The sequence below is a fragment of the Euwallacea similis genome, chromosome 10 (genome assembly GCF_039881205.1).
Source record: "Euwallacea similis isolate ESF13 chromosome 10, ESF131.1, whole genome shotgun sequence".
Lineage (NCBI taxonomy): Eukaryota > Metazoa > Arthropoda > Insecta > Coleoptera > Curculionidae > Euwallacea > Euwallacea similis.
The window spans coordinates 3,598,064-3,622,353 of NC_089618.1; the positions used below are offsets into that span (position 1 = coordinate 3,598,064).

At 41.3% G+C, this 24,290-nt stretch overlaps 3 protein-coding genes across 10 annotated transcripts in view; 2 read left to right on the top strand and 1 right to left on the bottom strand.

Moving 5' to 3' along the window:
• The first annotated feature begins 802 nt into the window (after positions 1–802).
• Positions 803–3,507, top strand: LOC136411524 (b(0,+)-type amino acid transporter 1-like). Its single transcript, XM_066394127.1, has 9 exons — positions 803–1,197; positions 1,305–1,502; positions 1,555–1,691; positions 1,746–1,887; positions 1,949–2,074; positions 2,130–2,274; positions 2,614–2,841; positions 2,906–3,324; positions 3,379–3,507. Exons 1-9 carry the CDS (start codon positions 1,191–1,193, stop codon positions 3,435–3,437), a joined length of 1,461 nt encoding a protein of 486 aa, XP_066250224.1. The 5' UTR covers positions 803–1,190; the 3' UTR covers positions 3,438–3,507.
• MED20 (Mediator complex subunit 20) lies at positions 3,465–4,275 on the bottom strand. The gene has a single exon (XM_066394133.1). The coding sequence runs from the start codon at positions 4,180–4,182 to the stop codon at positions 3,547–3,549; it is 636 nt and encodes a 211-aa protein (XP_066250230.1). The 5' UTR covers positions 4,183–4,275; the 3' UTR covers positions 3,465–3,546.
• A 730-nt stretch (positions 4,276–5,005) lies between these two features.
• Positions 5,006–24,290, top strand: part of trio (trio Rho guanine nucleotide exchange factor) — a 39,931-nt gene continuing 20,646 nt past the window's right edge. For 4 of the 8 annotated variants that reach the window (XR_010752333.1, XM_066394118.1, XM_066394119.1 and 1 more), the window contains exons 1-19: positions 8,365–8,494; positions 9,914–10,109; positions 12,063–12,258; positions 12,319–12,428; positions 12,483–13,157; positions 13,465–13,657; positions 13,730–13,837; positions 13,992–14,075; positions 14,340–14,534; positions 14,857–14,979; positions 19,656–19,927; positions 19,986–20,078; positions 20,909–21,157; positions 21,213–21,579; positions 21,695–21,936; positions 21,992–22,620; positions 22,818–23,317; positions 23,373–23,747; positions 23,806–24,047. Coding sequence is in view for 7 of the 8 variants with exons in the window: in XM_066394118.1 (XP_066250215.1) it covers positions 8,365–8,494; positions 9,914–10,109; positions 12,063–12,258; positions 12,319–12,428; positions 12,483–13,157; positions 13,465–13,657; positions 13,730–13,837; positions 13,992–14,075; positions 14,340–14,534; positions 14,857–14,979; positions 19,656–19,927; positions 19,986–20,078; positions 20,909–21,157; positions 21,213–21,579; positions 21,695–21,936; positions 21,992–22,620; positions 22,818–23,317; positions 23,373–23,747; positions 23,806–24,047 (4,979 nt within the window). In the remaining variant the exon portion in view is untranslated. Of the gene's footprint in view, positions 5,188–8,364; positions 8,495–9,913; positions 10,110–12,062; positions 12,259–12,318; positions 12,429–12,482; positions 13,158–13,464; positions 13,658–13,729; positions 13,838–13,991; positions 14,076–14,339; positions 14,535–14,856; positions 14,980–19,655; positions 19,928–19,985; positions 20,079–20,908; positions 21,158–21,212; positions 21,580–21,694; positions 21,937–21,991; positions 22,621–22,817; positions 23,318–23,372; positions 23,748–23,805; positions 24,048–24,290 lie in introns of those variants that run through there. The other 4 variants (XM_066394124.1, XM_066394122.1, XM_066394123.1 and 1 more) reach the window with 3 other exon arrangements.

The window sequence follows — 24,290 nt, forward strand, 5'->3', positions numbered from 1 at the left end:
AAAAGATGGCGCTAACATTAAAAGCAACTTCTTTGCTCTCGTGTTAGACAAATTTAGAGCAATCGATACGAGTTGACCTCAATTTGTAATAGAGAAATCGCTACACAATGCTCAGTTTGAAGGGAAAAATGTGCCCTAAGGTTGATGGAATTAATGGTGCTTCGACGCGGGGAGCATGATGAAAGTTCAAGTAACTATTTACCATTTAATTAAAATTAATGTTATCGAATGATATTGTTTACTTCGTACACGATATTGTTTGCCCTCTTATTACTAAACAATAATGCTCGTTGTGTGCAAATTTTAAAAAATAAACAAATAATTGTTTATGATATTTGATAAACTGGCAACAGAGTGAAGTAGCCGCATAGCAATGGACCAAATGCTCAGAGTGACGTTTCTCTTTGTTGTCAAAGTATTTTGACAGTCTCGGCTGCTGCTAGATTAAATTTGGAATTCTTAGCGTTTGTGCAGGAACAACAAAGTAAGTAATCAAGTTGCAAAATAGAAGTTTGCAATCAAGTTCGATGGAAAGAAAATGAAATTGAACATAAATGATCATAAAGTAAAGCAGATAATTAAAGGTATTAAACAAAAAAAACTGAGATCCGTTTTGAAATGTGAGCCAAAGCCAACACATGGAATAAATGGACAAAAACACTTTATTACTTGCGTCACACTCGTTGTACCTAATTCTGTGAAAACGATAAGAATTCTGAAGTTAAATTATTTCTCGCGGAAAATAAGCCGTTTATTCAATGGAAATACTACTAGGTAGCATCTTTTGATGATGCAACAATGCAGCAAACTCTTTTATAAGTTGTAATCAATGGCTTGGGTCTCTTCAATCTGTCCCCAGTTTATCATTTGTTAGTAGTGCCAAATGTCGGTCAGATCTCGATACAGGCAAGGAAATGCTCCATTACGCTAATAGGATTATAAAGACGTGTCTATGGCAAAAACGAAAATTAGATTTAGCTCATTGCCATGAGAGCATCCAGTATATTTATTATGTCATTAAGAGCAATCTAAATTTGGTGACATTCTCATTCTATTTGAAAATTGCTCCGAGTTATCGCATTTTTTGGTGTGCCTTATCATCTTTCCGGAGCCAGTTGGTCAATGATGATAGCGACGACCATTTTCCCCCTTTTAAGGCTATTTGAAGAGCAACTGTGAAAAATCTCCTTATGATGAGTAAGTCTAGAAAATTTTGGATAAAAATTAACAGATGGAGCTAATAACGCAGCTTCAAACTTCGCGACCATAGGTGGGGACACTAATTGAATAATTTCTTTTTTTAGGTGAACCGACTGAAGTGAAACCCGAAAATGGCGTGGGACTTAAAAGGGAATTGGGGCTATTTTCCGCTGTCAACCTCATTTTGGCTGTAATGATCGGATCCGGCATTTTTGTCTCCCCAGCCCCTGCCCTTAAGTACAGCGGCTCAGTGGGCATGTGTGCTGTAGTTTGGGTCATATGCGGATTTGTCTCTCTTTTAGGTGAATTTACGCATGTATCTAAAAATCTAGCTGAAAATCCATCCATGCACAGGTGCCTTAGCTTTCGCGGAACTAGGAACGGTGATTCCTCGCTCGGGAGCCGAATATGCCTATTTTATGGACTCCTTCGGGCCTTTACATAACTTTTGGGGTCGCCTCCCCGCTTTCCTTTACTCTTGGCTTATGGTGGTAAGTCTATAGATACGCCTAAATCGACTCCAACTCATATAACTCATCAAATAGATCATAATACGGCCAGCAGAGGTGGCAGTCATAGTACTTACTTTTTCGGAGTACATCAGTCAACCGGTAATGGATCTGCTCTGCGTGCAGGATCTCGAAAATGAAAATCACGTCACCAAAGCTATGGCTCTAGTAGCTTTAGGTAATGGATTTTTATAGGTAAAACTCTTCTAAATGTTCAATTTTCTCTTACTACTATATAGGAGTTATCACTTATATTAACGCGAGCAGTGTGAAACTATACGTGAAGGTGCAGAATGTATTTGGGGCTTTTAAGGTCCTTGCATGTCTTGTGGTGATAGTTGGGGGAATATATGAGCTTTCAATTGGTGAGTATGGGCGTCTTACTAGTCTGATTAGCATTAAAGCAGTTGTGACTTGAAGGGAATACAAGAAACTTGGCCAAGGGCTTCAAAGGAACCAGCTTTGCCCCAAAAGATGTCGCTCTAGCTTTTTATAGCGGCCTCTGGGCGTATGATGGATGGTCTGCTGTGACCACTGTCACTGAGGAAATTAAAGACCCAGAAAAGTAGCTATTGTCAACAATATTTCAATTACGGTTGCCGTTTTTGGAAATCCCAGAAGCGATTTTAGTTTACAACACTCAAAATGACGTACTTGAAATAACAAGATGGCGAGGCATATATCGCCGCCATTTTGATGTCATGGAAAAAAAATCAAACCGACTAGATGGCGACCAAGTTTCTTTCTCCTGTTGACAATGTGAAAAGAAGTCTTAATGAATTTGCCTGAATCTTGTTGAAAAGTCTTGAATGAATCAATTTTTCTGCGATGTTTCAAGAAAAATGGCGATCTGTTTGCTTTTCCGCTTTCTTGAAGGCATCACTATATAGGATTTCCTTTACAGAAACATTCCTAGGAGCATACTGATAAGCGTCCCCATAGTGACCGGACTCTATGTGTTTATGAACGTGGCCTATATGACTGTCCTCTCTATCCCTGAAATGATGAACTCTCAGGCAGTGGCTGTGACCTTCGGGGAGCGCGTTTTAGGACCCTTTGCTTTCATCATCCCCCTAGGGGTAGCTCTCAGCACCTTCGGATGTGCCTTGAGTATCCAATTCGGAGTTACAAGGTATGTGACTATCACCACTGTTTCAAAAAGTATTTATAAGCTTAAATACAACTTCCAATTATAGGCTTTGCTATGTAGCAGGACAAGATGGCTTCATGCTGGAAGCGTTTTCTTATGTCCACTACAAGAAGTTAACCCCCTCTCCTGCAGTCGTCTTCCAAGGCCTTATAGCCTTCCTCTTCATAGCTAGTGGAGATATAGTGCAACTAATAGAGTTTGCAAGCTTTCTTATATGGATGTTTTATGGCACTGCCATGGTCTCCCTGCTGATTTTAAGACGCACAAAACCAGATATTCCCCGGCCTTATAAAGTGCCCTTATTTATACCCATTTTCATTCTTCTAGTGGCGATTTATCTTAGTGCTACACCTATTCTAGCTGACCCAGACCCCATGTATCTCTTTGCATTGTTGTTCACAGTTGCCGGGGTTCCAGTGTACTATCTGTGTATCAGTAAAAGACATCAACCCAAAAATATTATGAGTGAGTTTAGAGTTGCCAGTTTCGTTTAGGTTAATTTAGAGTTAATGGTTTCAGGTAAGGTAACATATGGGATGCAAATGGTGTTTGAGGTTGCGCCTCCACAGGTTACTTGATACAACAATAATGCCACAATGCCTTTGATTTATTTTGTAATAAAGTTTTTTTAATAAATATTTACAAAAAACACTGACTCACTCTGACATACATACAATACGAAACAACTTATTGAGGTCTCATCATCATCTGTGGGGCTTGAGCTTTTTTGAAGTTTGTAAAATGTTCCAAATACTGTTGAATGGTATCAAGGGGTGAATAAATGTCCTGCATTCGATTCTGTAAAAATGGAGGTGGGGTGGTAGGCGCTGAGGATCCCAAAAAGCCCTGCATGAACTCCACCATCAACTCCCAGCACATAGCCGGCACTACACATGGCTTGTACTCCACTTCGACAAGAACCCCCTTGAAATTGCTGCTTACTGTCACTGTGCCCAACTTCACGCAAAAATCACCAATCTCATATCTTGGTCCTTTAGATTCTGCTTTAGTCTGCTTCTTTGACTGATAGAAGCTGTTCATCTTCATCATGAGCAGGTCGAAAAGGCCATCAGTGGCAAGGGGGATGATCTTGGAACCTGTGTCCAGTAGGGAAAATACAGTGGCAGGTTGCTCGGAGTTGTGCAGTACATGGACGGTTCTTTGGTGGCCCAGGGCGGGCACTGAGATGTAGGTTTCACAGTCTACGAGGAATTGACCCTGGGGGGACGCGCCAAGGGCCACTATTCGTTTGTTAAGAATTTCCACAGTTTGAGGCCCCGTGCGGTTGTCTATGGGAAATTGGGTGAGCACGGTAACACCCATTGCTGGTTATTTGGGATTTCACATTCAGAAAACGCTCGGAAAGTGTAAATAAAAATTGTGTCCTAGTACATAACCTCAATGTTCCTCATATAATAAATACGCCAGGACCGTAATGTATGTTTCAGATTCGGGAAACTAACATTTTTCCGCTTATTAGTGCCTTCGCGGAATTTTCTATGCCTGACTGATAAATTTGGCGATGTTAGAGAATATTTTTAAAAATTATTTCGGTTGGGCATACATTAATTAGTGCTTGAATGGATTGTTATTAGAGCCTAAAGACGGACCTGTCTGGTGAGATTCAATTTTCAAATTGGTCACTGAAATCTGAATTAATCATATACCGCAATGTGTTTCATGCAACTTGCGGCTACCGCTCATAGATGGGGTGCTAAGGGTACAAATCCGCGATATTAACAATTAATAAATTTTCCCCGCATTTTGCTTATATAATACGTATTTTATGTAGGAAAAAGCCGCTACGGACTAATAAATTCTTAACTAAAATTCCAAATATTCTAAATTCAAAATCCTGTAAAATTCATCCTTGAACTTTGGGTCACGGCCAGCAGATGTCACCATTCGTAACCGTTACCACAGATTCAAATCGGACATTTGGCGGTAAAACCAATTTAAACAAATTTGAGGGTTGTTTCTGGCTTTTATGTTAATTTTACCTCATGGATAATTCCCGAAAAACCCTTACAAACACACTGAAATCCTATAATGCAACACCGAATCTAGACAGGGTCTTTCTTTGTCACGATTCCGGATCATGCGCCGTTCAACTGGCCGCTAGGAAAGGAATTTCTTGTGGCATGGTTGATGTCAGTTCCGAACAATTTCTCGTTAACATGGACGAAACGTCGGTAATTTGCGCGTTTTTCTTCGGTTTTTAGCTAGTTTTAAGTCAAATTTTCAATGAAAATGCGTCTAAAATGGTGACAATAAAACTGTAGTGTAAGTTTCGGGCGGAATAATCAAAAAGAACGCCGCAGATTCCAGGTAATCTCGCAGTGTTTTTGTTGTTTTATTCAGGGGGTCTTTAATTCAACCTCGGTAGCGGGTCTTTTGAGGTTTTTCTGGGTCTTTGGACCCGCATTTTAAGCAGAAACGCGGCTCGCCTTTAAATAAACGATTCACGAAAAAATATCGATTCGTTTTTATTTATAAAAACACCACAAAGCCACCTGCAGAACCTTTAACTTATTCACCCCCCAACCCTCATTAATTTATACAATATAGCTTGATAATACACGTACACAGAATTGATTTTAATGCTTATAGAGGTCGGCATTAACCCTTTGTTTCCAAATGCTTTAGTAGCACATCAAGCATCGCTTTGCCTTTAAATAAAATAAACCACTTCAAGTTTAAACCTGGTCATTTTTCAAATTTTATAAATCAGAAACTCGTGGTTTTTAAATCACACACGAAGAAACAACTTTCCATAGAGATTTCAAACATGCAAAATTGATCACGTATTTACCACCTGACCTTATCGTTGAATATCTGAGTCACATATGTATATGATAGAGCACCCTTATTACCAGCCTCATGTCGTCACACCGCATCGTCATCCCCTGAATTCCAATTAGCCTTGAGTGTTACGATTTCTGTCCTTGAAAAGGTATTGAAAAGACATGGACTGCATACTTATTATTTGACTTGTTTAAATGCGGATCGGTCATTGGTATTCCCTGTATAGGGCCTTAAACCGATCTTAATTAATCCAGAGAGCAAGACAAACATGACACACTGATTTTCTTTGAAACTTATTGTTTGAATACGCATGTTGAGTTCTGATGCCACGTTACTTAAAAGTACACTGTTTGGCCTGTCACCTTATAAAACCGCCTCGGGACAAATATTTATGGGAATTAACTGGGTTTCTTGGCAATGAGTTGTGTCATAAAATACTGCGGGATCGATATTTTCGTGTTGTAAAGCTCCGAGAACGTGTAAACAGATCGGAGATATCGGAGTTTCGAGTTTCTCAAATCCAGGAAGCGAACGGGAGTTGTCCTGAAATAGCCGATACGCTTCCTCCTTCAAACTGACAATTTCCGCAATTAGTGCATATACTCGAGCAATCCGAAAAATGAGCATAACATCTTAATTGTGCTGATTATATAAAAACCATCTAGCGTTCTTCTTCAATGAACATTTGGTTTGAATCGCCCAGCCAGCGGCGGAGAACCTTGTCGATAGCTATCTATGGGGGGATTTATTGCAGTTCTCGCACTATTTGCCTTGTTTCGCTTCAGTGAATCAAACATTGTTAGAGTTTCTGTATCACAAACCATCAAAAAATACTTGTGGAAAGATGTGTCATTTTGTCGTGGAAACGACGAAAACAGGGCTTCGACAACTCTCCCTGCTCTAAAGTGATGATCCCCGGTAGTTCTGGCACCTAGGAGCTTGCTAAGGGCCTTTAGCGGCCAAAAATGAAGGCCAGCTACGTACTCCCCGCCAATGTGCGACAACATGTAAAAACGAATGGAAAGTTTAATAGCAGGATTGCGTCAAGAAGGCCCTGAGTAACACCTAAGGGATTTACACGTGTCCCAAGTTGTTAAGAACCTCCCTAAGAAGAATCGCAATGTGGAAGCCGAATGCTGGAAACAGGACATCGATAATTCTACATTTTCCACTTCTAAACTCTAAATGTATCATCGCTTAAGTCATGATTTGAGTAAGCGTGCGAATTTCAATAAGTGACCCTCAAAGAAGCCCCTAGCATGCATTTAAAAATGCCTCAGGTGTGCCCTAGATCATTAAAAAACAAATGAATATTTAATTGAAGAAGTAAGCCTGGAATATTTTGCATTTGCGGAAAAATTGAGCAGCGCTCCTAAGCATCCGTATCTAAACAACCCCTAAGGCGTCCCTCTCCCTAAGTAGCCCCTTAGGGGAGTTACGTGCCGCTACTCGAACAATCATCGGTTGACTCCGACTGTTTTTACATAGTTTCTAGACGTTTTCTCCAATGCCTGCGAGCAATACAGGAACGTGGCTTCCAGGTAAAAGGCAGGGGAGTATAAAATTAGGCCAAAATAACATAAAATAAACAAGCCGCGCTGTGAAAACTAGCGTCGGCGTCTGGGTTCGAAAATAGCCCGCAAAAACTGCGCCGGTACGACGCAAATCGGCAGGTTCAAAAGACTGGTAACCCGCGAAACAGTTGAATGGAATTGTTTAACAATGACCGGATTGTCGGCCTTATTGTGTGGAGTTGATGAAATAAGACAATCGCCTTATGCGTGAAAGTGTTACAGCACAGAAATATTGTTTCAGTGCGGGCGGCGCAGAGGAAAGTGCGCGGAAGATCTAAAAAAAATTCGTTGATCTACGACAATGTGTAGCATGACAAACGGATTCACATGCGGCTTAGGTAAACTACGACTTACATACTATATCAAATTTCTTTTATACAAATCCATTAATCAGAGAGATAATCGTAAATTCTCCTTTTGCTGGATTCCGCAAATAAATGGGTAGTAATTCCGAGAAATTGGAGTTTCGTGTTAATGACGACATACGGTATATTAACCGCATTTACGTATATTATGCTCATGGTAAAATTTGTAAAGCTGCAAATCTCCCGCTAAAGGTCAAACCTTGCGAGACTTGGCTGCAATTAAACCGCCCCCCCCCCGAAGCATCCCCCAACCCTGATAGCGGACTGGCCACAGAGTTGGCACAGAGCAACGCGAATTTCCACTCTGTGACGTCACCCGAGGGGGTAAAATTCTATTCTAGGTTAGTCGCGAGTGAGAATCAAAGAAGGCCGGCCGCCGTGTCTTTTTGTTAAAAAGGAGAAAAATATGTGCACCCCCGCGAGAAACTACCGCGATTTCTTTGTAGTTATGTGCTCATACTTTTGACGTCACAAATCCCCTATGATACCTCCGCCCCTGATAAAACAATAAAACACCGAAAGTATGTTGTTTTCAGTTTCAAACTGAAAACAAAATATATTCAGTTTTGGCAGCAACAGATGGTTAGTGTAGCCGAACGGCTGATTAATATAGTTTGATTGATATGTCATCAGCGGCGTGCCATCACCATCACCAACATATAAAAAAGATAAAACTCACCTGAACCTTCTTCTTATACCGAGTCCTAAAACTATGCTCTATCTCCTGACGTCATCAGAGACTGCAGCGTTGACAAATCGGCATGGCCACGGCCGGCGGTTCCCCAGGGGGCTCTCGAACGCCCCAAAATGGCGCCGGTACCCCCAAACGACGGCCTCACAGCTGGCACTACCAAGGGTCCTTTTCCAAAAGCAAGAAGAGGAAATCTCTAGGTAATTCTCATGTGGTCGTGCTCACCCTGTATCATCACCATGCATCTCCCATTGCTGTAATTCATAATTGCCAACACTGTAGTTGACCTCAGGTTTCAAGTTAGGATTAGAGCAAATTTGAGTTTGGTGATTAGTCCGATTTTTAGTTCGAAAATTCCACGTTTGAAGCCCCGAAACTCCCCAAAGTTCCCACGTGAAAACTTTAAGTACGGACTTAAAATTTTATTTTAAGTTTTAAGTTCGCTTCTACTTTAATCTTAAAAATACTTAAAAAAAGTATATAGCCCTTTCTTGGAATTCCCTATTTGAAGTTTAGAAAATCCTAAAATTTCATTATAAGAAAATGTCAAGTATCTGCCTGTGCCCTCCAAGAGTGTTCCTAATTGCAAGTCTTCACATTCACATGCTTCTAGGCGAAATTTTAAGCACAAACTTGAGTTCTCCTTTGCTTGAGTCATCTTTATGATAAGTTAAAGTCAGTTTCGAAATTGACAAATTCCAACTTGAGTTTTACGGTTCCATTACTTGAGATTGTTATTATATGAGAATTCCAGTGCTTGAGTCCTGGGTTTTCTTTGCCTTAAGTCAACTTTAAGTACACTTTAGTTTCCAGGACGACAGATTGTGAAAACTTGAAGTCTGTATTAGTCTTCACACGTTAGATTCAATTGAAAATCTAATTAAGTTTCGGCCATTTTCAATTTCAAGTTTTGAACGTCTCAAGTTTCTGAGTTCAATATTTTTAAATTCTTTTTCCGAAAGCAATTATTGAGAACGCTAAACTGCAAATCAGTCCGAAAAACAAACGTTGAGGCCTGAATGAAGCGCGGAAATTTTGCTGAAAGCTTGTCGGAAATTCATGCCACAAGACTCAGAAGAAAATCCAGAATATCAAGCTAACCGAGTCATTTAAACCCGAGTTTACTCAGCGCTATTCTGAAGTAACGCATGGATCATGGCGATGCACGCATGATCTTCTGAGCATATCAACTCTGAAGTTTTTCGAGAGTTAGTTACCTTTAAATTCTACTGAGCTATAGCTTCAGATCTTTGAGGCTTCAAAGTAAGTTTAAAGGTGAAATTAGTGATAAATTACTCCCCTTGGTCAACCCCCTTCAATGTTTTTCAAGTTGAGATCATTAACATAAAACCGTAATAAAGTCGTTTCTTTATTACTCACCGCAAACTTGGCCCAAATTGTCCCTCATTCCTTCTATATCTTAGCGTTGTTTTAATTAATTTTTGTTTAGACTATAATTAAGATTAATCCTTCCCTTAAAAGCTCGCGATTATGACGCTTTCTGTGGCGCCATCAAATGTACATAATACAACTATCAGGATCATGCATTAGCATCCATAGCTCTGATGATGATGGATAAAGAAACATCGAAACGTTGTTGAATTTGCATTTTTTTCCAGCTCATCCATTCGCAACAATGGACGGCCAACGTGCTCTGGAACTAATGCCACTCCTGCAGGAACGACTGGTGATATTGACAGGCGGGAGAGATAGGAGGGGAGGGCCGGTACTCTCCTTTCCTGCCAGTCCTAGGAGGGAGAGGGCGAAACCCGAGGATTACAAGAGGCTGCTTCAGTACCTCATGTCTATTCCCAAGTAAGTAGAGACGTTAAAATGACGTAGAAATGATTTTAGAATGACGTTAAACCGGCGTTGAAGTGACGTTTAAATAACTTTCGCGTTACGGCATTTGTTAGGAATTGCGGTTTGAGAACATCTTCAAATTATGTTTAATTGGGTGGGATTTGTACCGTAAACTTTGCAGGCCCTTTTAGGGATGCTGATAAGATTAAAATGCCGATATGGAATGGGATTTTGTGATTTTCAATTTCGAAATTCTTAAGCTGGCTAAAAGCCCACTCTATTTTACGAACATTGCCAATGACATTCACGTCTGTAACAAAAATCAATTCTTAACGTCCCAGATATTATGAAAACGTCTCCTCGATGGAGCTTCATAGGGCAGAGAGTCTTTAACTCCACATTATTCTAAGTTGGTCGTTGTTGAAGTAAATTACAACGTTGTCAGCGATTTAATAACAAAATGAGACGAGATAGCACAAGGTCCTGTTAAATTAACCGTAAAGGTGTACAAAACCAGTGCAATTAAAGAAAGTTACATAAACTGTGACATATAATTTGGTAAACGTTTCTTAATTGAGACAATGCATTCTCACGGGGGCGGTACCATCTAACGTACTTTACTTTCCTCCATAGGTTTTACTAGGTTTCAGAGGAAACTTTCCTTAGTCGCAGTCTAAGTTTAAACCTGGATGTAGGCGGTTTATTTTTATTAAACGTTGCCTCAGTTAATCTCCGATTGGGTGATTCTGAATTAGCTTTAGCAGCGTGTCAATTAGATCTTTAAGGCAATAGAATTGCAAATGAGGACCTCTTTGGGTGATGTCGGATTAATTTAATTTGGGGTGTAGATGCCTTATTAGGGATACAGGCTCGAGCTAGAGGCAAATGTTTCACTGAGGAAATCAATTAAAAACAGTGCAACCAACGACACTTAACCTTTGCCACATTCAATTTACTGTTGCTCTCCTTTTAATCGAGTGATAAATGTAGTTTACTGTCGCTTATCGACCCTCGACCTTCCACAATACAATAGCAGAAATTTACACCCTGTTCCCGGCTTTATGGGTAAGAATTCGCTGGAAAGAATGTTAGATGTGGGTCACACACCATTGAACCACGACAACGAATTATCTCAGCCATGGCTGCATAACTAAAATAACTCGCAATTTACAACTACGCGGTGCCATGGGCTTTGCTAAATTGGGATTATGCTTTTGGAGATAATCTCATTTAATATCAAATATTATGGAGCACAAGACACTGCGAGCACTAGCGCCATCTCTTGACAGTGACATTTACTCTAGTATTAACACCATCTTGCGGAATTAAGCACAAAGCAATAAATGAACCGAACACCAACAAAAGCACTATTACAAGTCAACAACACTCGTTTAATGTTTGAACGTTAACGGCTAGATCTTTAATAGTTTCGTCGCCATTTTAAATCTCGTTTAATTAACTGCTGCCAGCGAAATTAATTACTCTTAATTGCCTGCCAGGGATATTAAAGTTTAAGCTCGCTATAAATTGAGTCATTCAAGTTATGCGTGACTAATACCAATTAAAAGCGAGGTATCCCTTCTGGCTCTATAGTAACCAATGAAAAAAGGCCACGTTGCATTTCTGCACGAGACCCGCCCATTGGGGCGTGCCTGATTGGTCGAGCGGTGGTTGAACTTAACTCTTTAAAGACGCAACAGGAAAATCTTCGAATTTTCTCATACAACTGAGAAAAAAAGTTGGTGATATTAGTATAGTAATAGGCCCCGCCCTTTACGGCTTAACAGTATGGCGGGACCTGGCAAACTTCGAATGGTGGATGCTTAACTTATTGTGATATTTATGCGTCACTTTTTACAAGGACAAGTTCAGACGCATTTTTTAAATGTCTAAAAAGCTCCGCTTCCTGTAACCTTAACATGTCGTATTGGGGACGAGTCTAATGCCAATTTTATGAATTTTCAGTGACGAGGCTCGGACTTTGGGTTTCACTGTCTTAGTGGACATGAGAGGAGCCACCTGGTCAACGGTTAAGCCTATCCTCAAAGCGTTGCACGAGCACTTCCCCCAGGGGGCAGTCCATCAGGCCCTCATCGTCAAACCAGATAACTTTTGGCAGAAACAGCGGACGTCCTTAGGCTCACATAAGTACAAATTTGAGGTAGGTGCACTTCAGATTATTGCTCTCAAATATTTGACATTGTCATTTTGACATTTTCAGACAAATATGATAAGTATCGAGGCCCTGCCGAAGATAATTGACACTAGCCAACTGACAGCGGACCTCGAAGGAACACTTTCTTATGATCATTCTAATTGGTTAGAAACTAGGTTAGTAGCAGTGTTGCCTCTTATACAGTAATATTATGGATTCTTTAAATTTAGGTTAGCAATAGAAGAATTCTCGTGGCAAGCTGCGGACCTCCTGGACCGCCTGGACGATCTACAAGAAGATCTGGCCAGGAACGACTTCGCCGACGACGTGAGCGGGGCCAAGCACAAGATCGATTTACACAACGAGATGAAGAAGAAGATTATGAAGGCCCCCGTCGAGGATATTGATGTGCTCGGGCAGCGCTTGCTGCAGAACGTGTGCGGGCACGACACTGGCCAAGGGCCGGACAAGGGCGGGGGGAGTAGTCCGGACGCCCTTAGTCCGGACCTGCAGGACATTAAGAACGTAGTCCTGCAGAACTTGGAGGCTGTGCATAGTGCTCAACAACACCTGCTACAATTGTGGCACCACAAGAAGGTGAAACTGGACCAATGCTTTCAACTGAGACTGTTTGAACAGGACTGTGAGAAGATGTTTGACTGGATCTGTCATAATCGTGACGTATTTTTGCTAAACTACGTGGAAATCGGACATACGTATCAGCTGGCCAAGCAGTTACAAGAGGAACATCAGCACTTTACCATGTCCTCGATGAACGTTTACGTGAACATTAATCGAATTCTGAGTGTGGCCAGTAGACTCATTGAGGGAGGTCATTATGCGGCTCCTCATATCAGATCAGTGGCGGGGAGGCTGGACCGGACTTGGAAGGATTTTGCTGCGGGGTAAGATTCGCTTTATCAATCAGAACGAAGTACCTTCTTTCTTTTGGTGGAGCTCCGTCTATTTCATATTATGTATAATGACATCCTTGCTTGAGAGCGGAGCTTCGTACAGATGTCTCAAACATTTCTTGGTTAACTCTGGGAGCAGAATATTCGTTAATTTCTTCACGTCCATGGAAATTATTTTGTTGTTGAAGTTGTCAAGAATTTGACAAACTGGATCTAAGGCTCACTAGTATTGCAGCACTTAACGCTTAAATTCGCCGAGTGCGTTTTGGTTTTTCAAGGATTTTCAAATTTTTTTTAGGCTGGATGAGAGGACTGCTGTTCTTGCCCTCTCGGTGATCTTCCACCACAAGGCGGAGCAGTACGTGGAGAACGTCCCCACTTGGAAAAACGCCAGCGAAAACTTAAATTTACCCTCCGAAATAATGCTCCTGGAAAACGCCATTCATCAGCACCAAAACTTGTACGAATCAATGTGTCAAGCCTATACAGAGGTAGGGGATGCGTCTTTCTATGTTTACCCTCACGAATCACTCTCACGAAACCCCTCAAAACATTATCTGTAGGTTTACAACTCCTATCAGGCCCTGCTAAATGGCCTGGACGTGATGCTACAAGTGTGCCATAAACTACCAGCAGCAGACGATGCCGAAAAGGAAGATAAACCCATTAACGTATGATTTTCTTCCAATTTAGGTTAGAGTTGGCTGAAGGGATTTCGGTGGAGCTGTTAACATTTACATTTAAATTTGTGTTGGGGTCTATTTTTTACTTAGTCCTGCCCTTAACGACGGTGATGGTATAATGACGTTTTTTCTTTGGTGGCAGGTACATAGCACTAGCAAGAAACTGCTCTACCAGTTAGATCACCTGGTGCAGGTTTGCAACCAGCCCGGAACTGAGAAAAAGCATGTAAATATCACTTCAGATTAGTTGTTAGAGTAGTTTTTGAGACACCTGGTATAGGGAATATTCTTCTTATCACTCCCTCTGCAATGATTAGAAAATTGATCGTGAGAGTACAGTTACAGACAGGGAGATAGGATATCTCTTTTTGGTCCAAAATTAACAAAAAAACCTTTTCTCCTTCTCTTTCTCTCTGTAGTACTAAAGAAAAACATAAAATATAGTATTTTTTCGATTTAGGCATTATCTTTTTAATTTCGACATATACAGAGTGACGGCTCAAATTTTGAAAACAAACCGGGTGGAAATCCTGCTGCGGACTACAGTGAGGGCGCTAGTCACGTCCTCGCAGTCATCCATCAGATTCTAAACCATCATCGGGCTTTAGAGCAAAAATGGCACTCCAAAAAGATCAAATTGCACCAAAGATTGGCTTTAAGGCTGTTCCAGGAAGATGTCAAACAGGTAACATACAGGGCGGCTCATCGTCGAAGAATATCTTTACATGATAGTCAAATTGCATTAGAAACTGTTTGGAGAGTTGACACGATATTTTATGTAGGAATGCACTTTGGTATCGATATCGAAAACCTTAAAAGACTGAGTGAATTTGAATCTCCTAGTGAATGTGTTAGTCATTTTTGTATGTTTCAATGTCAGCTAGTCATTTTCAGTCTTCCAGGACTACCTGTAAGTAATTCAGAGAATTTTCTTATAGCTAGGAATGAGCAGCACTATCGATATTCTCTTTAGGCCTTTACCAATTTCCCTTTTCTGCCTTCAACAGGTTCTAGACTGGCTCTCCAATCACGGAGAAGTGTTCATAAGGAAAAACACTGGAATAGGGAGAAATCTGCAAAAAGCGCGAGTCTACCAGAAAAGTCATGAACATTTCGAGAACGTAGCACAGGTGAGTTACTTTTCAACCATATTTCAAGGTTTTTAAAACTAGCGAGAGTAGCATAATAGATCCATGAATATTTGAATATGAAAGCGCTCTAATTTCGAAGATGGGCATCTTGAATGGGTCCTCGGGGAGAGGCTGCATCTCACACCCTAAAAATATTCAATTTCCCTTTACTTTACAATAATTGAATTACGTCCTTTCGGAGTATAATCTCCCCATTTCGGAGATGAATCGAGGGCTAAGTAAGTGTTTTGTCGTCCCTAAACTTTGAATATTCTTTTTTTACACGTCTCGATGTCCTACCTGTTAAACTCATTTGTTATTATACTCATCCGTTGATCAATGTTCTACGGAAAATCTTTTGTTACCACATTTACCAGGACTTTCATATATTGGGTTTTAGATGATATTTTTATTCCTTTGAAAAGTTATCTTACGGTTAAGGAGAAAAAAAGGATAATAAGGGAAGTCATTGTCACTTTCTGCTTTGTTAGGGGATACGTAAAACTGACGGAAAATTCGGTCCTAAGTGGAAAGGACCATTGTTTCCATAAGAGGAGCCTTGCAGGCTTTGTTGAGCGTAAGTTCCCCTTGTCCTAGAAAAACAGCCCTGAAAATTCCTCGTTACCGCTTTCCATTAAAAAACGAGGAAAATGGACCATTGTGGGGCGGCTTTAAATAAACCATATGAAAAGGGTTCGTAGATAATAAGTTTGCTTTTCAAAATTTAGTTTGCTGTATATAAATGGGATACATCATGTTTGGAAAAGCAGGACAAGAGCAAACTATGTAAATGAAATTTTCGAGAAAACGCGTCAAAAACCAAGAGGAAAATTGCGAAACTTTTCTGCAGAAACTCTGCTTTTTCCAATAGAATACCGCATATGTATTAGGCGATTTTTTCATTTTCGGAGGACTTTTTGGTTCAGGAACCCACTGGGCATGTTTGGTGCAGAATTCCGATTGCGACATGCCGATTTTAGTTCGCATTCCTGGACTGATCAACATCAAGTACAACAAAGCCGCACAGACAAAACCACTTATCAAAACGAACGTTTGAAAGCAAAAAATCACGACAGCGGGTCATTAGGGCCGAAGCAGATTAATTACCATTCGCAACCAAGTAATTAACTGATGCACTATAAAAAAAAAACAAACACTATCGGAGATAAAAGTGTGGAAAGTGGGCCTTAATTGGCGGCCATTTTTGAACCACTTGAAAAGGAGGCCAACAAACAAACACCCAGCGTAACATCGTTAATCATCATTATGTCAGCGGTTGGGTTGCAGGAGAATTCCCTAAAAGTTAGTTAAAGTGAGAATGGCAACACCGCATATCTAAATTGCTTAAGGACAGACAGTGACAGGATTCTGCGTTGCTTATTTGCACACCGTTGTGTTCACTTGATTCAAAAGTCGGCTTGTCAGAAGTAACACTTACCGCTCAATTCTGTAGGACGACTGACTACTACTGACTGACAATGACCGATGCGACTCCTTGCAGCGTTGTCATACTGTCATTGATATCTTCGAGGTCCGGACCTTTTCTGTGTTTTTTCGATGTTGTCAGACTTCATTCTTTGTGCACGCCCCCCGTAAGCTCAGTAGGAGCCCGCCGGGCCGTTGGCGCACGCCAAACCAGTCGTGTGCCCAAGAAGAATTAAAGCTCTTCAGTTCAGGTTTCGTGGTCCTGCGGACTGGAAGCAGTCGTGCAGAGGTGGCTTTACCGGTTCGAGAACCTTCTTCAGGTGTTTGTTGATTGTCGTTATCGATCTGTTTGATTTCGCCCCTCAAAATGGACAATGTCACCTCAAGCGAATTTGAGATGGCGTTTTTAAGTGATTGATCTGTGAAGTTTGCATCCGAGAGGTAAAAAAGTGGCATTGCTCATTTGTTTAAAACAAATGGCTGGTTTAGTGTCTTGTCAGAAAGTGACATTTGTTTTTGCGCTAAAGGCGGCGTTGCCGGCTCCAGTCTTCCACGTGAATACTCGGGAATTGAACTTGAATCCCACGTGAAATGTTAGAGAAAGCTGTTAGAAACATTACAATAGAATTAATTAATAATAATGCGATAGAGGATGATTCCTCTTGCTCAATGCCAGCTTTCTGTATCGTAGGCAGTGTTATTTATGCCTAAGTTAGTTCACAAACTATATGGATGAAAAAGCGTTTTTCCACTCAAATTTTTCAAGGAAATTAATACCCTTAGTATTGACACAGACAGGAAACCAGAAGAAAATTCCTCCCTATATTATAACCCGTTATTTCTCCGCAAACATCTGTTCCTGACATTTTTCCGATTCCTGACGGAAGTTATATTATTACTTCCCCTCAAGCTTTCCATTAGAGAACTTCTGACCATGGATTCATGAAATATTCGTAATGCATTCTGTGACACATCTCCCCTGAGATACATCAGACATTCATTAACGCTATTGCAAGATGCGTTCCGGGGTAACACAAGGGTGAGACATTTATTTCGTCCCCTCGTGGGGCCGAAATCCTGCCGAGACATCTGTACAGTCTGTATACAGAAGTACTGCTTGTCTCGGCCCTTATTTTCCACCGCTCTAGGGAATGATTCCGCGCCAAAGAGGGCCATTATCGAATTAAGAACTTATGTGAGAATGTGGCCTGAAAATGGCTCAACGAACCCTCACGATTCCGGAAAATGTCAGTTTATATTGCCGACATTTTAGGGAAAACACAGCTCAACTCTCAGGCTTGTTACGCAATTTCAACAACCAATCAATTAACACAAATGCGCACATTAAATCAATTTATAGTAACAATTAAATTTATATATCTGGGTCACTTCAGAAAAAGGTCTTTTTACCATATTTCGTGCACGTAAAATCAAAATCTCGATAGGCACACAACGAAATCCTTATATACCATATTGATCGAATCAAGAGCAGTGTGTCAATGCCGCGAAATGCACTTCATTATCGGTTGCGAAGGCACCTTCATAGTTGCACACACACATGCATTGTCGTAATTAATAGTGCGACTCGATTAACTGCGCGAGAGTCCCGATTTCATTGGAATTTGCCAGGAGAAACACATGGAAAGAAGAAGGAGGAAGAGAGACAGAAAGGAAGGAGGAGGGTGAGGAGAGAAAAGGAACATTTGCCTCCCATCGACCTCTCAGGTGGTTGAATTTCTTCTCTCAATTGGGAAATTCTGAGAGACGTGCGGTAAAATCACCTTCAAAATTGCTAACACATTTCTACAGACACGGACACAGAAACGTGGCAACGCAGTGATTAGCGCTTGCTTCGAAAAATTAATGTCAGGTCTCAACAGGAATTGCTGTATCAGGCTTGAAGAGACACCGTTACCAAATGCAAAAAAAAATCATTTTTCTGACTAGAAAATGCGAGTCACACGTTAAGCAATTATTAATGCAAGCAATGCAGGCAATATTTTACCCTAAATTCGTTTTAAATGGAATTAAAACACATGTTATTTACGCTTGCGACATACTGTATTAATTAATGCGAATAATTAATATTCTGCAATGGTACCAGGAACCTGCATCAGATATCCAAATAGCCAATAATAACAGCTCTTCTTCAGATTCGCGATAACTATCGCAATTAAATAAATAATAATTGTTAATTGCGAGGGCAGTCAAATAAAAACCGAGCATTCCATTGAAACCAACCAGCCCAGGAACAGCCCAATTAGAAACTCATTTCAAAGGGGGGTTTATAAGCCATATAAAACAACTTGTATGGCGGTCCAAGGGCAGTGTAATGGCTTTTTAATGATTGAAATAAGGGTATAGAAACGTCTAAATCCCACTCGTTTTTGAGCGCAATGGTACTGTTACCATAAAACCTAGATATCCATTAATGGGCGGACTGGTTCGTTCACACTTCAGGTGTCTCTGTTTTGCATATTATTAATGCGAAATAGCAACAAGTGCCGAGGTTTGATAACTCTAAAAGTTTATAAGAAATTTGTCAGGGTAAAAGAAACAACCGTGCGATGCGCTGTTGCCATTCTTCATAGTTTATTTTCTTATTCAGATTTGAAAACAACAAAGAGCTCTCTGTTATGTGGGCATAAAAGCGGTCGTTAAAGGCGGCCATATTTCATCGGAAAATAAACTTTGTAAAATCCTGAATAATCCCTCTGTGATCCCCTTCAGGAGAGCGGGCCCCTTCAACCGACCCTACTACACATGGGACTTATTTTGTACAATGTTCAATGAGACCTTTAATTTCCAGTATTTTTCTTATCGACGAATCGTTTATCTTTCGTTACAGATCATTTGTCATCTTTCCAGAAAAAAGGCGAAAAAGGGAGAAGAGAAAAGTAAACTCTGTCATTTCTCGTTTTTCCATTATCTATCCTGGTTTGCTTGATTTGCCCGTAAAAGTGTTGTGAAAGGTTAAACGAGTTTCAATCATCTCGAAAACGCCCTTAAAAGGATTATTGAGTGAGTGAAACAGTTGCAAATTTTGTTCAATTTAACTCCCTCTGGGATAAATCGATTAATCGGGCCCTTAATCCTCGAGAGGAATAAACGCAATTTATGTCTCTTTTTGATTAAGAGCAACTGAAATATAGAAACAAATGCCGAAAGCTACGTTGCCACTTCTTCCTTGATTTTCCTTTATGTCTTTTTGATTAACTGTAATTCACATTGGAAACACGTTTTTCCCCCAGAACACTTATACCAACGCCGATAAGCTTTTGGCTGCCGCCGAAGAATTGGCCCACACGGGCGAGTGCGACCCTGACGAAATCTACAGTGTGGCCCGTGAACTGGAGGCCCACGTTGCCAGTTTTGCGGCCAGAGTCGAACAGAGGCGCAGGCGTCTGGACCTGGCCGTGCTCTTCTATACCAGGGAAAAGGAGCTGGCCAGTTGGGCGGATGAGCTGCGACAGGAGCTACAGCAGGAAGAGAATGCTGCCGAAGGCTTGGAGACTGTCGAAAGGTCAGTTTTGCTTTATCGAAAAAATTTTATTCCCAATTTGAAAAATATCTCTGCGTAGATTGTTAGAGCAGACTGACCAGCATAGAGTGCAGAGTTTGGAGGCCTGCGCTTCGACCATCGGTCAGGGAGAGGCGCTGCTCCAAGAACTCCGGTAAGTGGCATTTTTTTTATGTTAAGTGGGTAGTGAGAAGAGTATAAAAAGCGTCACCACTTGGGGTTTAATAAAGAGCCAGGGGGCATTAAATTGATACAATAAAAACAACGGTCCCGTACACCTTTCAAATATCTGTGGTCGTTTAATATGGCGACACAACAAAGCAGACGAATACTGAACTTGTCGGGACCAAAAATGGTTGCCCACGCCTTTTAGTTCTACCAACTTTATTTTTTGCTATGGAGTTATACCATGTAACCGCCCCCACTTTACCGCTTCGTCACATACGAACACTATTTCATCTTCTTTCCATCAATTCATTCGTCTCATCTAATAATGAGAATGTCAATCACTTCCAATGTGAACGAGATCGATAGATACGGAGATATAGAATCGCAGACCAGAACCCAATTCCAGCAAGCCGAGGCCCTGAAATGAAATAAAACACATTAAGGTGATTCACAGTGGTACCCGAAGGCCTGGGGGCATGGAAGCGCCATGTCTGAAGGGAGAGTGGTACCACATAATGAATTCTTGCCTTCGTCTGACCATTTGGGTCTCTTAAGATATACGAGAAAAGGGGTAAAATCTGAGGATTAAATCTTTGTTGGAACACAAAAAACATGGTAAAATATTTCCAAAATCTAGAGAATTCTAAAGGTAATTTATGAAGGAATAGTATATAATATAAATAAGAAGAAGAGAGACGAGAAAACCAGGTTAAAAAATAATGAAACCAAATGAAGATATAGTTAATAGGATATGTTGAAACATGTTCAAAGAGGGTTTTTTTCTAATTTTTACTTAAATTTATTTCATTTTTGCAGAGCAATCGGTGATATGGACTCTACAGGCTCGGTCAGTGCGGTCGAGTCGGCTCTTGATCGCCTGGCAAAACAGCGGAATGACCTCGAGGAATTATGGGCGGCGCGCAAACTGCGCCTGGACCTGTGTCTGCGCCTGCGCCTCTTTGAAAGAGACGCCCGAGAGGTTTCCTCCCAACTGGAGATGTGGAGTGAAGAGCTGCAGCACAGCGAGCTGACTAGGGACATTGCTAAAGCCGAACAATTCCTCAGGTAACTTTTTAAGCAGGAAAACAAAATATTTATAAAAAAAAAAATCTGTGGAAAGACTCCATAACGAGAGCGTCTCTCAAATGCAAAATACGACCTATCAAGTGCTACAGCAAGGCCAGGAGTTGATTCAAGTTTTTGAGAACTCTGGAATCTGCGTGATGGCCGATGCACAATACAACGCACAGACGCGGGTTCAGTTGCTGCTCGAGTTCTTGCACGATCGCGAAGTAGACCTGGAGGAACTGGCCGAGGTTAAGAGAGTGAAGTTGGAGCAGTGTATCCAACTTGGACAGTTCCAAAACGACGCCAATCAAGTCATCAGTTGGATTCGCAACGGGGAGTCGATGCTGATGGCGAGTTTTACCATTCCGAATAGTTTATCCGATGCCGAGTTGCTCAAGAAAGAACATGAGCAGTTTCAGGTCAGTATATATTGTTTATTTATGTACGTCAGAGTCCCAAATAGTGACGTAACTGCCAGTGGCTCATAGCTACAAACTATATCCCGAACTAGACTAAAAAATTATCGTTTTCAAGGTGGCGATAGAGAAGACTCACACCTCGGCAGTCCAAGTGAAATATCGGGCAGATTCTTTGATCAACGGCAACCATTATGACCCTCAAAGCATTAGAGACATCTCCGAGGAGGTGACTAAGAGGTGGCAGCAGTTGGTGACCTGCGCGGAAGAGCGGCACAAACTGGTAACTGCCAGTTTGAACTTTTATAAGACTGCCGAGCAGGTGTGTTCAGTGCTTGATAGTCTTGAGAGAGAATACAGGTGAGTTTTAGATGTATAACCAACTCAAATTTTAGACTCAATTAACGAATCTTAGACGTGACGAGGACTGGTGTTCCACCGGCCAACCCAACTTAGACAAAGCAACCTCCATCTCGCAGCTGATTAACAAACACCAAGAACAGAAAGAAGCCTTCCTTAAGGCCTGCACATTGGCTCGAAGAACAGCAGAGACCTTCCTCAAATATACCACTCGTAGCTTGCAATTCTACAACTTTCCCAATACGAGTACCAACCACGAGTCCCGCGTCAAAGGTATTCTCGAGAAGCTGCTCAGCCAAGAGAACAAAGTTCTGGAGCATTGGACGCAGCGCAAAAAACGTCTGGATCAGTGCCAGCAATTTGTCCTCTTTGAGAGATCCGCCAAGCAAGCCATTGAGTGGATTCATGATACTGGGGAGTGCTACCTCACCACACATGCCACGAACTTGGGAAATAACATTGAGGAGACCGAGAGTCTGCTGCGCGAGCATAATGAGTTCAAAGGGACGGCCAAGGAAACCAGGGAAAGAGTTAAGTTACTTATCCAATTAGCGGACAGTTTGGTAGAGAAGGGACACGCCCATGCTAGTGCCATTAAACAGTGGGTAGCGGCCGTAGATAATCGGTACAAAGACTTTAGTTCCAGGATGGAGCAATATCGGCAGCAATTAGAGGAGACTTTGGGTAAGTTGGAAATTCGATAGGATTTTCCTTAGCGAATTTTAGTAGTTAATTTTATGTCCCAAAATGCACGGACGAACATGAAACAAAATGAACTGTGTTAAAGGTTTAAACTAGCAAAATAAGCCCTAAAATTCGCTCTGGATATGTTTCTCGACGTCCTTCTGATTCTTTGTTCACTTTAAAAACGCATTCTCTAGGCATCCAAGAGGAAGAGTCAGAGAAGAAGGAACTCTCCATCGACCGAAACTCAGACCCCAGTTTGGAGGCGAAGATCAAAGAAGCCACCACTAAAGACCTGAAGGAGTTGAATGAGGAAAAACGCCGCTCTGCTAGACGCAAAGAGTTCATTATGGCCGAACTACTCCAGACCGAACGCAGTTACGTCAAGGACCTCGAGACCTGCATCAAGTGCTTCTTATACGAGACTAGGAACGCCAATGGAGTACCCGCAGTCCTACAGGGCAAAGAAGACGTAATTTTCGGCAATATGGAGGAGCTTTATAATTTCCACAACTCAATCTTCTTGAGGGAGCTGGAGAAATACGAAACGATGCCTGAGGATGTGGGCCATTGCTTCGTGACGTGGGCCCCTAAATTTGACATGTACGTGCACTATTGCAAGAACAAGCCCGAAAGCAACTCCTTCTTGGTGCAGCATGGTGGTACCTACTACGAAGAGTTGCAAAAGAAGCACAAGGTACGTTTCTATTCATCTAAAAATAAAAATTCTGGTTTAATCGAGAGTGGTTTAGGTGGAGCACCCCATTGCGGCCTATCTAATAAAACCAGTCCAGAGAATCACCAAATATCAGCTTCTTCTCAAAGACTTGCAGAGCTGTTGCAATGAGGGCCAAGGTGAAATTAAGGATGGACTTGAAGTCATGCTCAATGTACCCAAGAAGGCCAATGATGCCATGCATTTGTCCCTTTTGGAGGGATGTGACATTTCCAGTGACAAATTAGGGGAAGTGGTCCTCCAAGACGCTTTCCAGGTATGGGACCCTAAGCAGCTCATAAGAAAGGGCAGAGACAGGCACATATTTCTATTCGAAATGTACCTGCTCTTCACCAAAGAGGTCAAAGACTCCGCAGGGAAGGTCAAGTACATTTACAAGAACAAATTGATGGTGAGTTTAACCTTCCGTAAAGTCTCAAATATTATTTTGAGATAAAAAATTCTTGCAGACCTCAGAATTGGGAGTGACAGAACACATGGAAGGAGATGAATGCAAGTTTGCAGTGTGGACGGGAAGAGCCCCCATTTCGGATTATCGGATCGTCTTGAGGGCGTCTAGCCTGGAGACGAAACAGCTATGGGTGAAGAAGCTGAGGGAGGTCATCCAAGAGACCTATTTTAGTGGGGCGTTGCCCCTGACTCTGCCAAAGAGTCCTGCGAAGCTGAAGACGCATAGCCAGAGATCGAGCAGGTAAGAGAAGGTTCAAATGTTTCACGAACTGTAAACACTTGTGTGATCTTTCTCTTTTGACCTCTCAATCTACGAAACTTAGAGATGGTCTAAATATCTATAGTAATTGACTAAATAATATAGTAATTAATTTTTCTCTAATTTTCTATATGGTCTCAAAGAGCATAAAAATGATCCTAACTGACTTTTCGATTATTGTCTCGATATATACGTCACTGAATATAAAAGTTTATAGACCAGATA

Coding starts and splice junctions, on each gene's coding strand:
- LOC136411524 (XM_066394127.1), top strand. Junction 1,503..1,554: donor CGGATTTGTCTCTCTTTTAG/GTGAATTTACGC, acceptor ATCCATGCACAG/GTGCCTTAGCTTTCGCGGAA. Junction 1,692..1,745: donor TTTACTCTTGGCTTATGGTG/GTAAGTCTATAG, acceptor CTCATCAAATAG/ATCATAATACGGCCAGCAGA.
- MED20 (XM_066394133.1), bottom strand. CDS start 4,182: ATGGGTGTTACCGTGCTCACCCAATTTCCCATAGACAACCGCACGGGG.